The 17,591-nt window shown below is 32.1% G+C and overlaps 1 protein-coding gene across 2 annotated transcripts in view; it reads right to left on the bottom strand.

Moving 5' to 3' along the window:
- LOC106458727 (cardioacceleratory peptide receptor-like) overlaps positions 1 to 17,591 on the bottom strand; it is a 31,191-nt gene that overhangs the window by 5,854 nt on the left and 7,746 nt on the right. Inside the window, exons 4-7 of one of the 2 annotated variants that reach the window (XM_022385304.1) lie at positions 13,252 to 13,345; positions 11,592 to 11,879; positions 6,427 to 6,546; positions 1,061 to 1,241 (exon numbers count right to left, since the gene is read on the bottom strand). In XM_022385304.1, the coding sequence (XP_022241012.1) occupies positions 1,061 to 1,241; positions 6,427 to 6,546; positions 11,592 to 11,879; positions 13,252 to 13,345 (683 nt within the window). Of the gene's footprint in view, positions 1 to 1,056; positions 1,242 to 6,426; positions 6,547 to 11,591; positions 11,880 to 13,251; positions 13,346 to 17,591 lie in introns of those variants that run through there. The other variant, XM_022385307.1, reaches the window with a different exon arrangement.

Genomic DNA, 17,591 nt, shown 5'->3' with positions numbered 1-17,591 from the left:
CGTTAAAGTATAGGACTGATTCTATCTGTCGACAAGAACTGACTAAAATATAGTAATAAACAAAGAAATATGCTTTGTGTTGAAATTGAATTTATATAGAAAATGTGTCACTGGGATATAATAGTAAATAAACAACAAACTATTTAATTTATCTACTGTAGGTCATTTTTCAGTGTGGTAGTTTAAAAAATAGTTATTACCTTTATATATTACAAATTCAGGAACAACGTAGTAGTAGTGAACATCTACTGTAAGTTTGATAAAGCGTACTTGTTAGTAAAACACAGTTGATGACTCTACCTACTATAGGCTCAGCTACAGTGCAGTAGTGAATAAAACCATAACTTTTGACTACCTACTGTAAGTTCTAGTACACCGTAATAGTTACCCAAACATAACTGATGACTCTATCCACTGCAGCTTCAGGTACAGCGTAGCGTTTAACAAAACATAACTGTTGACCACTTATTTTAGGATATAGTACAGCGTAGTAGTGAACAAGACATAACGTTCTGATTCTACACACTGCAGGTTCTGGTACAGAATAAAAGTAAATAAACGATAGATAATAGTTATACCTATTGTAAGGTTTGAAATAATTTAGAAACTGTTCTGTTCCACTTACCGTAGGTTCCGGTACAGCGTAATTCTGAAGAAACATAACTGTTGACCACCTACTGTAAGTTCTGATAAAGCATAGTAGTTAGTAAAGCACAGTTGATGACTCTACGTACTATAGGCTCAGCTATAGCGTAGTAGTGAACAAAACCATAACTCTTGATTACCTACTGTAGGTTGTAGTACACCGTAATTGTTACCAAAACATAACTGATTACTCTACCCACTGCAGGTTCTGGTACAGAACAAAAATAAATAAACGATAGATAATAGTTATGCCTATTGTAAGGTTTGAAACAATTTAGAAACTGTTCTGTTCCACTTACCTCAGGTTCCGGTACAGCGTAGTTGTGAACAAGACAAAACGTTCTGATTCTACACACTGCAGGTTATGCCTATTGTAAGGTGTGAAACAATTTATAAACTGTTCTGTTCCACTTACCGTAGGTTCCGGTACAGCGTAGTTGTGAAGAAACAGTATATGATCGGGTTTGCTGCACTGTTGAGGGGTGCTAGACTTTGAACAAATGTTGACACTGCAATGGTAGTCTGATTGTGTCTAATGTAGCCGAACACTTGAAGTAAATCGTAGACAAAATATGGACTCCAGCACAGAATAAAAACTTGAAGCAAAATATTAATGGACAGCAATTAATGTAACAATTGCCCAGAATAAACATTCGAAGTAAAATGTTATTGAATAACAATTAATATAACGAGTGCGTTGTCGTAACAGCTTTTGTACAGCTACTAAACACAAATAATCTATTTAACGAATTCTGTACAATGCATAACATTCTAAATATATGTTGTTAAAGAGAGTATCGTCATAACTACTAAATAAAAATATTTTAGCTTTGAGTTTATAAGTAGTTTGTACTACTAACAGCCAAATAAACATTGTAAATATTTATATAAACATAACTCTAAATAGTCATCAATGAGTGCAGGAGAACTGGAAAACAATATCTCGTCGCCACTGGTTATGACAAATATAGTGTTATTGATATACGTATTATATATAATATTATTTGCTTTTAGTCTTAAGTTCTTAGAATTATATTGAGATAGCTATTCAATTTTGCGCTCATGTGTATCTCTGAGCTTCAAAAGGCCAAATCCAATCCATAAGGATTAGGTTCATATCAATGAGCGTTCTATTTCAAGAATAAGCCTTAATTCGCAGCATTAATGGCCAGTTTTGTCCTAATGATATAGACGTAAAGTCATAATTAGAGTTAGTATTTAAGTAATATGTCATTAAGATACATAGAAAAAATATCATATTTTGATAGTTTCAGGTCATTAGGGTAAAATATAAACATAATGGCCGACGTGTACATTCTGTTGCAAGGGAAGGCTGTTCTATATATTGGTTTGTTTTGAATTTTGCGCAAATCTTCTCTAAATAGCAGTGAAAAACTAGAAGGAAGGCAGCTAGTCATAACCACCCACAGCCAACTCTTGGGCTACTCTTTTACCAACAAATAGTGAGTTTGACAGTCACATTATAACGCCCCCACGGCTGAAAAAGGACGAGCAAATTTGGTGGGACGGGGATTCGAACCCGCTACCCTCAGATTGAAGGGCAAGTGCCTTAATTACCTGACCATGCCGGGCCAGTGTTCTATACAAAAGCCCCCCAGTGGCATGTCTGCGGACTTACAACGCTAGAAACCGGGTTTCGATAGCTGTGGTGGGCAGAGCACAGATAGCCCTTTTTGTAGCTTTGTGCTTAACTACAAACAAACAAATCCATAGAAATGTTATATTTCCATAAACAGAGGAGATAATTATAAAATATATTTTCGCGTGTTTTACTACTTTCATTATAAGAACATTTCATGTAAACTATAATTTCATTGTAATATTTTAACTTTCTAAAGTATTATTTCTGAAACAATACTAATCTACTACTCATAAAGTATTTAAAAATAACGTCATTTAAAATGATGTTAAATATACAGTTTGGAGTGTTTAAGCTAGAATTTAACAGAAGAACATCTCCATACAGTATGTTACGCACATTAAAATATGTATTCAATACAAACTGTGGGGGAGGGTGAAATATGGTGGTCAAAGTCAAAAAATTATGTAAGGATAATGAGGTAAATCTGGACTATTTAACAACTGTTTCATGTATAAGGCTTGTTTTATTTTTAACCTCACTTATACCAAAGACACACAAAAAATTGTTGCTTTTATTAATTTTCATCTTTAATAATAAAATTAATAGATTTATGAATATATAAAAATGGAAAAAGAATACATAAACGCAAAGATTATTTGTTTGAAGTTCAACACAAAGCTATACAATGGGCTATCTGTGCTCTGCCCACCACGAGTATCGAAACCCGATTTCTAGCGTTGTAAGTCCGCAGACATAGCGCTCTTCCACTGGGGGCAAATGCAAAGAACAGATCAAAAGAAAGGGAATAGCAAAATGGTCATTCAGAGTGACATTTATGACCTCAAGGTATCATGGGTTGAAACAGAATTCATTTTCTGCATTATAAAACGGCTCCAGTGGCTCAGTGGTAAGCCTAAAGTCTTATAATTTCCATACCAGTGATGATCACAGCGCAGATAGCACATTGTGTAGCATTTTGCTTAACAACAAACATAAGCGTTATTTGTTTGTTTTTTTTAATTTCGCGCAAAGCTACACGAGGGCTATCTGCGCTAGCCGTCCCTAATTTAGCAGTGTAAGACTAAAGGGAAGGCAGCTACTCATCACCACCCACCGCCAACTCTTGGGCTACTCTTTTACCAACGAATAGTGGGATTGACCGTCACATTATAACGTCCCCACGGCTGAAAGGGCGAGCATGTTTGGTGGGACGGGGATTTGAACCCGCGACCCGCAGATTGCGAGTCGCGCGCCCTAACCACCATAAGCGTTATAAAACATATAACTCTAAATATTCAGAAAGAAAAGTAAAACTTTGAAAATGAAACACAGTGAAGTGAGAAGAATTGTAATGTTTTATATTTAATGTTTACAAAAATAAGCATTTCAAGTTTAAAGTTGGATAGGGTCGCACAAATATTTCAAAACAGTATTCTACTTATATCTTATATGGAATGCAAGTCAAAATATTCTACAATTAGTTGACTAAAGTAAATAACAATCACTTATAATGCATTTGAAAGTTCAAGTTTCAACTGATCTAATTTCACACCTGTGGAAACAATTAATGTCAAAGTGGATTATTATTTTTCTAAATCTGTATTGTACTTGGAATATTCAAACTGATAAGATAAATATTGAAATAGTTCAGTCTTCTTAGGCTACAATGGTACCATTTAAGACATTCAAACTATATATTTTTTTCTCATTAACAATATTTGATAGGGTTAACCATATAGCTTTGTCACGACAGGTTGTAGTACTAGATCAACCATATAGCTTTGTCATGACAGGTTGTAAAACTAGATCAACCATATAGCTTTGTCATAACAGGTTGCAGTACTAGATCAACCATATAGCTTTGTCATGACAGATTGTAAAACTAGCTCAACCATATAGCTTTGTCATAACAGGTTGTAAAACTAAGCATTAACTGTAAGAAATGAGAAGTAGTAACACAAATCATATAGTTTCTCAGCTCTCAATAATATCTAAAACAAGTTAATGTATTCATATTGGATATAAGCTGGGTTCTAAACCAACAGTAATGAATCAATTGAGTTGAAGGTCAAGAACATGAGTATAATTGAAAGCTAATAGTCTTATACTTAACTAATAAGATTTACTATCTGAAATAAGCTAAAGCTATATTCAGTTAATTCTGTACTTAACTGTATGCTGAGATTAAATCATGTCTCATGTACCCGGAGAGTTAGCACAAACACAAGTTATTACTTATATATATATATATACATAACTTTATGTACAGATATGCACTTGTTTTTAATCACTCGCATCTGATATTAGATTGTATTACGTATTAAGTTATAAACTGTTTTTAATTATTTAGGACACCACAACCATCTGAATCTATAAGTAGCTGATAATGCCGACTACATACATTTATTGAAGGTATAATAAATGAACTAACTTGATTCAATGCCATTAACCCTAAATTGGACTAAGTTGATTGTAGAGAGGCTAATTTTTTATTGGGCCCTCCACGCACATTTACAGAACATTCTGTTCGATTGCATATGTAAAATAGACTGATTTGTGTATATTGGTATTTTTCTGCTCGAGTTAATATGGATTACATATTGTATAAATTGAGAGTTTTTCGTCACTAAAACCAAATTTTACGACACACTTTCCAACGCAAAATATTGTATGGTTGGTTTGATAGTAGCTTGTATTTATTATGATAAGCAAAACAAAATTTCTTTGTACTTAAAATACAACTGTGGCTGGCTTGAAAAATATCAAAATATACGTACAATTTCTGTTTGGTTTGTCGATCAGTTTAAAATGATCAATCAATTCTAATTCAAACGTAGTTTCAAGAATATGAAACGATCATCGTTATTATGAATAAACGGAAGAAATGTTTGTTGTAAACCCATGACCAAAAGACCTTTGACCATGACCTTTTTCATTCTATAGAATGAAGTGATCTTACTTTATTCAGATTTATAACAAAAACAGTGATAATCCAAATTGGTATATAACTGTGTCAGGTATTTCACTTGAGCGATTTGCAAATTTTCATGTATCAGAGTACTTTCCTACTTCAGGAAAGTAGATTATCATATGTAAAGCCATGTTTTTTAACACCCCCCAAAAACATATATCGTTATCAGATGATATGTAAGAATGTGTTTATTTGAAACTCGATATTCTCGATATTTTTAAACTTTCGTGTACCAGAGCACGTTCCTACTTCAGGAAACTAGATAAACGATTATCATATGTAAGGCCATGTTTTTACCCCCCCCCCAAAAAAAAACATATATCATTATCAGATGATACCTAAGAATGCGTTTATTTGAAACTCGACTTTCTTCAATCTCGTTTTTATTTTTATTTTTATAATTATTTTTTGTTTATTTGTTTGTTGTAAAGAGCAAAGCTACACAATGGCTAGCTGGTGTTCTGCCCACCGCGGATATCAAAACACGATTTTTAGCGTTATAAACCCACCGATTTACCGTTGAGCCACCGAGGAAGGAATTATCTTATGAAAAGAATGATATACCAACACATTTGACGTCATCAAGAGCTCTGAAAAGTATTTTATTAAAATATTCACTCCAAAATGTACGCCTTTCCTGTAATGTTCGTGCACCTTTTGTTCCATGATGTGAGAAAATCTATCCACGATTTGATATTACTAAACCTAGCGAATTTTTGAAAGAAAGTTTAAAACTAACAACAATTCGATCTTAATAAAGCAACTGAGGTTGTTAACGATGTATACGTTCGAGTGAATTCGGAACAATTTTTTTTGAAAACATAAGAACAGTTAAGAAGGCTTGAAAAGTTCATTAAAGGTAAATATCTATAAAAAAGAAAAACTGGTGAAACTTAAATTCTAGATTAACATTCAATAATCACATCCATTTTTAGTTATTTGACTAAAGAAGCTGATCTATAACCCTTTGGCATATTATGAATATGTTTCGTGAAAGTCTTTTGTCACATTAAACGTTGCGTGATGAATAACTAAACATGTATATCAAGTTTTATTTAAATAACCCGAATAATCTTTGTAGAAACAGCAATAGCATTAAGCGATACGTTCAGATATTTCAATATTTTATGCTCATGATTAAAGATGATTAAAGAAAAGTTTAGTTTTTACAATTGTCTTAAAACTAGTCAAAGAAAAAGCTCATTACCAAGGACTATAACAATCGTCATCTTGACTGTTTTCACTTTTGCCCTAGGGATGATCCCTCGGGAACTCACTCTTCGATGTTCCCCTTCGCTAACGGGCATCCTGTATTTCATTGTGCTTCCTGAAAAGTACAACCTGTATTTCATTGTGCTTCCTGAAAAGTACAACCTGTATTTCATTGTGCTTCCTGAAAAGTACAACCTGTATTTCAATGTGCTTTCTGAAAATTACAGTAACAAGTTACAGCTCTGTAACTTTGAAAAGGCTCACAACAAATTTATAATTATTTTGTTTTTTATACTCACCGAATATTAAAACAAACTACAATTAATAATAAAATGCATTATATTTAAAGAGTGTAAAAAGTTTTACTATTATTAAGTGGTCTCTCTCTCTTTGCTAAATTGTATTTGTTACTAAAAGATATCTTTTCAAAAAATCTTTGCTAAATTGTATTTGTTACTAAATGGTATCTTTTCAAAAAATATTTGCTAAATTGTATTTCTTCCCTTTCTTCCGCTCACAGATTATCGCTGAGTTTTTTGTTCTATATTTCTCTGTTGTTGTTTTGTACTTCAGGTTCTACTTAGAAAAAAAAAACTATAGCTTTTTCTTTTCTTTGGTAAATTTTAACCAAATCGAAATAGCCTTTCAAAATTGTTTTTGTAGTATCCTATTTCTATCGGAACGATTTTCTTTTCTAGTGACAAAATACCGATTATTTTTGTAACTTATTTGTATTCAGTTTGGTTCTAAATGACATTAAATTACTATATGATTTATTAGTTTGGTTCTACCTGACATTAAATTACTGTATGATCTATTAGTTTGTTTCTACATTACATTAAAGTACTATATGATTTATTAGTTTGGTTCTGCATGACATTAAATTACTATATGATCCATTAGTTTGGTTCTACATGACATTAAAGTACTTATATGATTTATTAGTTTGGTTCTACATAATATTAAAGCTCTATATAATCTATTAGTTTGGCTCAACAAGATATTAAAGTACTATATGATTAGTTTGGTTCTACATAATATTGAAGTATTATCTGATCTATTAGATTGGTTCTACATGACGTTAATGTACTTATATGATTTATTAGTTTGGTTCTACATAATATTAAAGTTCTTTATGATTTATTAGTTTCATACTTTTTCACAAAGTTTTACAAAAGGATATCTGGGCATAGAAGTTCTTAAATCTAAACTCATAGACTAGAGGGAAGACAACTAGCCAACAGCACCTACCACCAACTCTTAATCCACTCTTCCCTGGCCGAATGAATAGTCATCCTTACAGTGCATCTAGACTCCGAAGCACAGAGTTTTTGCAGTAACTGCCCAGAAACTCGGGAGCTTCGGATTCATAGTCCAAAACGTTAACCATATGGCCACACCGTGCCCATACTATAAGGATTCAAACTTGCTTTTGTTTAAGATCTGTGTGTGTTGTGACAGTTACAATAAGTCACTATAACACGTTTTGTGAACTTATATCTGTTTTAATGAATGCATTCAAGATACTTTAAGAACTGGGAATTTTTGGTATTATACAAACTGTTTATTAGTTATTCATTAAGTTTCATAACTTCAAACAGTAACCGGTTCTTATCCGTTAAACCAATATTTTAACACAGTAAGTAAGCACAGGACACTACATCACCCAGAAGACATCTCTGGTGAACATGGTTACGCGGTTACTGCGCACGAGAAAGTGAAATGCATGTTGATTTATACGAAGTTTAGCAACGCGGGTATGCAATATTAGTTTTACATTCAGAAAACTAGGCTGAAATAGCAACCAGGTGGTGGTGTTTATATGTTTGTATGTTTGTTTCAGAGTAAAGCCGCATTGGAGTATATGCTGTGTCCACCGTGGGGAATCAAACCCTGGGTTTTAGCGTCGTAAGTTCGTAAACATAACGCTGTCTCATCGGAGGACACCAGGTGGCGAATGTGCAGCATTCATTTTAAATCCAAGAGAATAGAATGAAATATCGAACAAATGGCAAACGTGCAACATTAGTTTCAAATTTAAGAAACTACGCTAAAATAGTAGCCAGGTGGCGAATGTGCAACATTAGTTTTAAATTCAAGAAACTAGGCTGAAATACTAATTAGTCGTAAAAAGAATTATAACAACCGTACTGTTATCAAATCACGATCACCCAGATTAAAACTTTAAATCGTTTTATGTTTTTAAAACCAAATCAAGAATTTACTGTCCTCGGGTGTGCTTGTTTTTAAGACAAAGCCTAGGTTTGCTTAGAAAATCAATACCAAAGAATCTGTTCCTTCCACCTTGCTTTTAATTATACATTTCCTGGTATTTAATATTCTCCATATTTCTTGTATTAGTTACACATAACATGGAATGAAAATTAATCTAGTTTTATGTGTGGTCAGAATGTTTTAAGGGAACGTTTCTTTATAATTCAATGAGAGTATAGTTAAATTACTACTTCAAAATTTCGCATAAGGAATTCTGTTTCTAATGTTAAACAGGGGGACTAAAGAAAAGAAAACTAGACAACAGTCCCTTTATTGACAACGCTTTCGCAACTCTTGTCTGACTTGTTGTGGAGTTTGTTCATCACTCTTATGGTGCACTCAAGGCCACAATGTGCGGAATGCTTTTTGTTTTCCGGTAACGGGTAACTACACAATAAGAATCTATATAGTTTTACGTGCAGTTCAGAATTTACTTTAGCATAAAAAATTGGCTTAACTAAAGAGTTTAGAAACTTGGAGATCTGAAATTTAAATATAGATAATTTATTACTTATATACACACCACATATATATAGAGAGAGAGAGAAAGAAAGAAAATTTATGGATGGGCGTCAGCAAGCTAAATCAGTATTTGTTTACATTTGGATTAATCTCTTACTTATCGGCATAGTATTGGAAATTTTGAGACTTGAAAGGCACCCTATGTGATACAAGGATCAGACCAAAACTACTGATCGGAGAGAAACAAAACAGTGAAACAATTGGCCTCTTACGAAATCTACTTTTAACCGAATAACAGTGTTGGTAATCACGTTTACATATCGTGCCCATAGCTGAAAGTATACATCGTATTCAGCGGATCTTCTGATATGTAGTACAGCATACTTAACAACTAGACCATTTTGGACTAAAAGGTTAGATAAAGCAAATCTAGCTGCACTTCAAACACTATAATTATTACTACACCATATAACAGTGTCTTCAAAATTCTTATAAAGTCATTCCAACAAAATAATCTAAAAACAGGATTGGTTTTGTTTTGTTTTTCATTTCGCGCAAAGCTACCCGAGAGCTATATGCGCTATTCGTCCCTAATTTAGCAGTGTTAGTCAAGAGGGAAGACAGCTAGTCAACACCACCCACCGCCAACTCTTGGGCTACTCTTTTATCAACGAACTGTGGGATTGACCGTCACATTCTATTAGCCCCATGCCTGAAAGGACGAACATGTTCGGTGACGGGAGTTCGAACCTCAGATTGCTAGTCGAGCACCCTAACCACCAGGCCTCTAAAAATACGAAAGTTAATGTGATGTAAACTTAGCTTCTCGGTCTTAAAGATATCTCTCCAAGCTATGTTTGTTTACCAGGAAACTAAAGTATTGGGAAAATGCGATGACGAGACACAATTTAGTGTTTATAAACAGAAAATGATGTCGTATATTAATAAGGATGTACATATACTATAAACCTTATTATAGCATTCTCGATAACTTCACACTGAAAGCAATGCTACAACAATAATTAATTTGTAAATTTAAGTTAACGTTCTTTCGCTAAAACACGAATTATAATTCTCAATAGAGTTTAAACTTTTCCGAGTCTATCATAAGCTAACAGCTTTCTTGTTTATCTGATTTATATAATATATTTATAGTCAGTTTTAATTATTATTTAGCACCTTTTCAGAATTACACGACTTTAGTTTCCCTGATTTTGATTTCCTTAATTTGTTTTTCAGGCGACTTAGCAAATATAATTACATTCTTGTATTTTGAGCACCCTATTTTACGCCTTGCACAGTAATTATCTAAACCAGTAGGTTTTTGGTGAATGATTAAAATGATCCTGACGTCTTGTTACCTCAAATTCATATTGTAAACACATCTAAGCCTTAAGAGTAATACTAAATTCATTATCATAAATGGTAAGAGGGACATAATAATGTGCAATATAAATCTTAAGAAATTTTGTAATAATTAAAATATTTATTCATTCTTAAGGAAAATAATTTGAAATGTTTTGATATCCAAAACTACATTCTCACTTGAATACAAAAAACGAACTAAGATTTTAAACATCTAATGAAAAATTCCCATGTTTAAAGCAAACTAGCCTAACGTTTTACTGCTTATTACTTACATTACGTTCTTTATTATTAACTTAATTATCGAATTCACGACTTCTTAATCAAAACTCAAACTTTCATTTTTATAGACCATCTCTTTGTGATATGACAAGTAAAAACGCTCATTAAATGTATTGTTTTGAAAGGTTTAGGCTTAACCGAACTTATGTAATTATCAATGTAAATTAGTTCATGATGGACGAGTATTTTGCGTATTGACAAAATATATCTCGTGAATAACATGTGAAGAAATCTAGTTCGTTTGCTCTTATTGAAGGACATTTATTAGCACCCTGCAGATAAATCGTGCGTCGAATATAACGAAAAGTAACGATGTCGTCACAAAACAATATTTATTTGTAACTCCTGAAAGATAAATTAATATACACATGTACAAAACCAAATGTTGAGAAGCGTTCTACATGGAAAGTTGACTTGATCGTGATACTTTCAGGTCTTGAAAGAAAAAATTAACAATAACAGAAACTTCAATACCCAATTCTTAGTATTACGAGCCCCCATACTTACTTCTGATCCGCCAGAGGGACTCACGACATCTTCCTAAACTATTATAAAAATTATATAACTAGAATTATAAACAACACAAAAGTTGCCAAAATTCAGGATATATTAGAGTTAATATTTCAAAATTTGGCGTATTATATTAGAATTACACTGAATTGTGAGAACAGTTCAAATAGTGCACTTATAATAGAATTTTTTATATTGCAGTTTGTTTAGGATTAATTCACGAAATTATTTTGTCTGGAGAGATTATCCGTAAAAGAAATAGTATACCTTTAGATGAAAAAGTTGTTCTCTTTTGCTTGGAATAATTCATAGGTCCACTTTTGGTCCAGATAGTCCAAACGATAACAGCATAACAAATAGAAATGATAAGAGCGGGGAGAAAGAAAACTGAGATGGCCACCAGGGTGAAGTAGATTTTCCACTGCCAAGGTTGAAGTTCTGCCCAGCACTGAAACTTGCCACTTTTCTTGGATTCATTGTACAGAAACAGGGAAGGACCGGATGCCACAGCACTGAGAACCCATGCACTTATAACAAGTAGGCGAGCTCGCTTCCCTACGGGGAAAAAATTATAGAGAAAATTATCATAGCGAGAAACCCAATCTGCTTCGTTTGAAGAATATTAGATTTTACTCTTAGGAATTAGCTGATCGCTGGTACTTGAAAGGTTGAACTAACACAATGTTTAAACGATTTCGTTAGCTTAAAAGGAACCTCTCCACTCCATAATCTTTTAGTGTTTCAATGAGAGGAAGATGAAGTTATTCAATGTTCCAGTGATGTAGATATTATGTTTTCAATGTTTGAGTATTGTAGGAATCTTATTATTCAATATTTCAATAATGTGGAGATTATGTTCTCAATATTTAGGTTTTGTAGGAATCTTATTATTCAATATTTCAATAATGTGGAGATTATGTCTTCAATATTTTAATATTGTAGGAATCTTATTATTCAATATTTCAATAATGTGGAGATTATGTTTTCAATATTTAGGTATTGTAGGAATCTTATTATTATATTTCAATAATGTGGAGATTATGTTTTCAATATTTTATTATAGTAGGAATCATGTTATTTTAAGTTTCTGTACTGGAACGTGACGATCATGTTATTCAAAACTTTAGTATCATTTATTAACGTTATACACGAGAGAAGGCCATAACACAGAGAAGAAACCTACTGCTATGTTTTATACATGATATTTAGTTATTTATTCATGTTGTTACTTTATTTATTTATATATTATTATTATTATGCACCATTTTTTGACACCAAACTCCCAATATAAACAAGAGGAGATTACGTTTCTAATATAAATAAATAGAAATCATGACTGGAAATTATTGCTCAAAATTATAGCAACAGGACAAACAAATACAAACCCAGCTTAGCATAAACAAACTGGTATATAATTGCACAAACTAAGCATACTAATCCCATTTTGTAATCACAAAATAACTTGAAGATAATTTGTATATATAATGCTTCAGAATTGCGGAGATCATGTATTATGGTGATCATGTTAGTCAATGTTTCAGTATTGTGGAAATTAGTTTATTTATTTTTCGGTATTGTGGAGATATGTTAGTATATATTTCGGTACTTGGAAATCATATTGATCAATGATCTAGTATTGTTGAGATCATGTTGCTCAATGATCCAATGTTGTGAAAATCATGTTGTTCAATGTTTCAGTATTCTGCAGATCACGTTAATGTATTTCTTTTACAGAGACAACCAACTCAGTAAACTTAATCTTTCAACTCACTGCTAATCTAATATTTTTGTTTTTGACGATTCTTACAACTTATTGATGACAGCAAATAAACATAAACAAAGTTTAATAACTAAAATTTAGAATGTGGAATAATGACATTAACAAGACTATTATATTTGTTTATTGATGAAATATATAAGTACTCACATCCTCCTGAGAATTTCATGGGATTAATAATGGCGTCATAACGGTCAATACTTAACGCTACAAGGACGTACGTGGAAGAATAGGTGACCAAAATCTGAAACAAAAGGATTTATATCTAGTGAATGTTAACTTACAAGTTAGTTTTCATTATCTTAAAATTAATAAGTTATATATATATGTGTGTGTGTGTGTGTGTGTTTGCAGCAGTTTTGTTTATTTTGTAAAACAAATGCATGTCTTTCAACCCAGCTGTGAAGTTTGTTTATAAAACAAACGTATAACTTTCAACCCAGCTGTGAAGTGTTGTTTATAAAACAAACGTATGTCTTTCAACCCAGCTGTGAAGTTTGTTTATAAAACAAACGTATGACTTTCAACCCAGCTGTGAAGTGTTGTTTGTAAAACAAACGTATGTCTTTCAACCCAGCTGTAAAGTGTTGTTTGTAAAACAAATGTATGTCTTTCAATTGAAAGACATACATTTGTTTTACAAACAACACTTTACAGCTGGGTTGAAAGACATACGTTTGTTTTATAAACAAACTTTACAGCTGGGTTGAAAGACATACGTTTGCTTTACAAACAACACTTCACAGCTGGGTTGAAAGACATACGTTTGTTTTACAAACAACACTTCACAGCTGGGCCCAGCTGTGAAGTGTTGTTTGTAAAACAAATATATGTCTTTCAACCCAGCTGTGAAGTGTTGTTTGCAAAACAAATATATACGTTTTTCAACCCAGCTGTGAATAGTGTCTTGGTATGTTACAAGAAAACGGTTACCATGGTACTTTAGAAAACAAGATACAAACAAGATCAAATCTATCAGTTTTATTTCAATTTATCTGTCTGTTCGTCTATCAGTCATTCTACTTTCTGTCTATCTATCTGTTATAACACGTATAACGGAATTGACATATAAGTATTTAGTATTTCTCAAAACACCATCCGCTTTACATAAAACAATTATGTAGATTAGAAGTGGGAAACAACAAGGCTGTAGAGACAATGAAAGTTAGCCACTTGCAAGTTGTTGAATTATAAAACGAATAATTCGCCTTCGTAAAAATATAAGAAACAGACAAAAACAAACCCTGGAAAACTGAATAGTGAACAAAATCGAAGTAAAAAACAAACAGTTGTCAAGCTTTATTCTGTTCTTAAGTTTTGTTGCAAGAAAGTATACAATTGAAATCGTATATATTATCCTCTGCGAACACAAGAAACTATACAATTGAAATCATATAGTTCAAGTGTATACTTTCTTGTGCTCGCAGAGGTTAATATATATGAGTTCAATTGTACAGTTTCTTCGGTTATCAGAGGTTAACATATATGAGTTCAATTGTATACTTTCTTGGATTTGCAGAGGTTAATATATACGATTTCAATTGTATACTTTGTTGGGTTCGCAGAGGTTAATATCATATATATTAACCTCTGCGAACCCAACAAAGTATACAATTGAAATCGTATATATTAACCTCTGCAAATCCAAGAAAGTATACAATTGAACTCATATATGTTAACCTCTGATAACCCAAGAAACTGTACAATTGAACTCATATATATTAACCTCTGCGAGCACAAGAAAGTATACACTTGAACTCATATATATTAACCTCTGCGAATCCAACAAAGTATACAATTGAACTTATATATGTTAACCTCTGTGAACACAAGAAAGTCACAAAGAAAGAATGTAGTACAAGAGCATTTCTTTACTTTAAGTTCAATTAAGTAAACCCTAAATATACAGACTACTGTAATTATAGATGTGTGTGTGTGTGTGTGTGTACACATAGGTAACGGAAATGTCTAATTAACTATTACATGCTCATTTATTTATTATAATAAATACTTTGAACACGTGTTGAAGATAGTGATTCGAGAAATTGAATACGAGAATGATTTGTGCGTTTCGAATAAAAAAACCTATGAATTCCCGAAAGGATATTTTCTTAGATTTTTTTTAAATCCATATACATTAAAATTTTATTTAGATAATCTCTGGAGTCCAAAATAAATGAAATTAAAACTCTGGATTTGATATTGCACTTTTTTTCTATGATTATCTGGCTGATTGAGACTTACTGCTTAAAAAATGGAATACGGGACGGAGGTATAAAGAATTTTGGGTTTTTGTTAATTTGTAACTTCGCCAATTTTCATGTTTATACGTTGGCTTGTTATCGCTAAGTTCAATTAATTTAGAACATAATATCCCTTGTATCTTTTGAAACCTATACTTTACCAATGTAAAATCACTGCAAGGTGTTTTAATATAATCCTATTTGTAAAATACGTTAAGCAAATACAACATATTTCACATTTGTGAAATAATTTCTAACTGTACTTTAACTGTCAAATTGTTTGAAGATTAGTATTTTTAATAAACGTTTCAATGTATCTTTAAAACATTCGATATTATATTATCTATTTGTTTATAAATGAAAGTGTCAAAACGTTTCTCTAACTTAATAATGAACAATATTTATTACTGTATGCGTTTCTTTTAAAAGTGCCAATTAAATCGGTAAGCACTCAAAATAATAAACTATAATCTAAATAGGTATAGCCCCATCAGTAGTATTTGGCAAGGTCTATTCACTGTTCATACAATTTACCAGACTTGATCTTTACCTATATCTTGTCACCTGCTGACATCATTTCCGGCACATTTAATCCCTATGTCTTTTGTCTATGTAACGATACAAAAACCTTCTATTCCTTAGCACTGATCATACCTGCAGTATACAGACCAAAGTTCTGTTGAAACATGTAGTACGTTTCACCATCAATAAAACTTTTCCTTGTGTTTATAACTCGTTGTTTGCCTACCTATTATTATATTACCATAATATGCTTGCTTACTCAAAATACAAAAACCCTTGATTTTATTTTAAACTATCACGTATAACAAACAACCTTATTCCTCTGGCACCTATATACACATGATGGCGTTATCTTTACTGATTACGAAAATAATGTTCAATTCGTGTTGTTTCTTTAACTAGTATTGTTAAATTAAATTATTTTTGACAAATCACCTGAAACTAAGTAAAGTTTTCTATGAATTTTATGTCTATGTTACTACACTTCATAACTCTTGAAACACGTCACGTTGACGTTGTTTCTCGTTGGAACATAATTAATTGCTACATGCTTTTTTATTTGAACAATCCCATTTGAGTTTCAAATCTATAAACTTATCACGCCAACTCACGTTAAAAATAAAACTCCTTAGTGTGAGTAGATGGTAAAAATATTTTAAATTATGTTGAAAGCAACAAAGCTTGATTTCGTTAATATGGTGATGGGAAAAGTGTGAACAGCTAATTATATAATTTTCGATAAAACTTGTGGTAAGACGTCGTGTTTAGAGTTTGAAATGTTAGTAATGATTTCACTATTTCTGCATTTGACTAAAAGAACATTAGCATTATTCTATGAATAAAATTACCTGAGAATACATTAAATAACATGTAATTTACGTCCAGTCTTAGGAGATGAAACTGTAAGTAGGGGGGGGGAGTCTTGTTGAATCACATGCAATGGAATCGTAGAATAGATTTAATGTGTTTAATCTTTAAAATATTACAGTATTAAGTGTTTTCGTGACTGATAACTGCAGGAACAAGCTCTTTATTAAATTAACTAACAACACACTTGAAGAGTATTCATTGTTTTCTAAATGAATCGTAAATGAAGCATTAAAAACTTACTACTACTTTTTCGACTCAACTACACATTTCAGAAATATTAACATGTACACATATTTGCTGTCAAAATGCTGTTAGAACTCAGTAATGCTAATTAATATAAGGGTATACAATACTGTGTATAATTTAGAGTACATTTAGATTTCTAAACCAATTGTCAGTGATTTTGTATCAAGAAATTCTATGTCTTTGTAGAAAATAAATATATAATTTTGGTATTAAGTTTTTGTTCGCGAACACACCAGTATGGCGAGGTTATGATGTGTTAACTTGAACTTTGAAGTAAATTTGAAGAACATTTGAGTCAATAACCACATGGCCAAATCTCTATTTGTCCCCCAGTGGCACATTGGTATGTCTGTGGGCTTACAATGCTACGAACCGGGTTTCGATACCCATGGTGGGCAGAGCACAGATAGCCCATTGTGTAGCATTGTGCTTAATTGCAAACAAACCAAAGCTCTATTTTCCTGCCCAACAATGTAACTAAACTGTACTATATTGAATTGTATAATACATGTTTAAAATCTTGAAGCAGGTAAATAAGACGGTGAAAAGTACTATGCGGCATATCTCCATATGTTGAATAGATATAATAATGATTTAAATTTTTAGGTT

Source organism: Limulus polyphemus, unplaced genomic scaffold (genome assembly GCF_000517525.1).
Source record: "Limulus polyphemus unplaced genomic scaffold, Limulus_polyphemus-2.1.2 Scaffold24, whole genome shotgun sequence".
Taxonomy (NCBI): domain Eukaryota; kingdom Metazoa; phylum Arthropoda; class Merostomata; order Xiphosura; family Limulidae; genus Limulus; species Limulus polyphemus.
The sequence above is the reverse complement of the archived record's forward strand: the minus strand, read 5'-3'. Positions and strand labels throughout refer to the sequence as shown.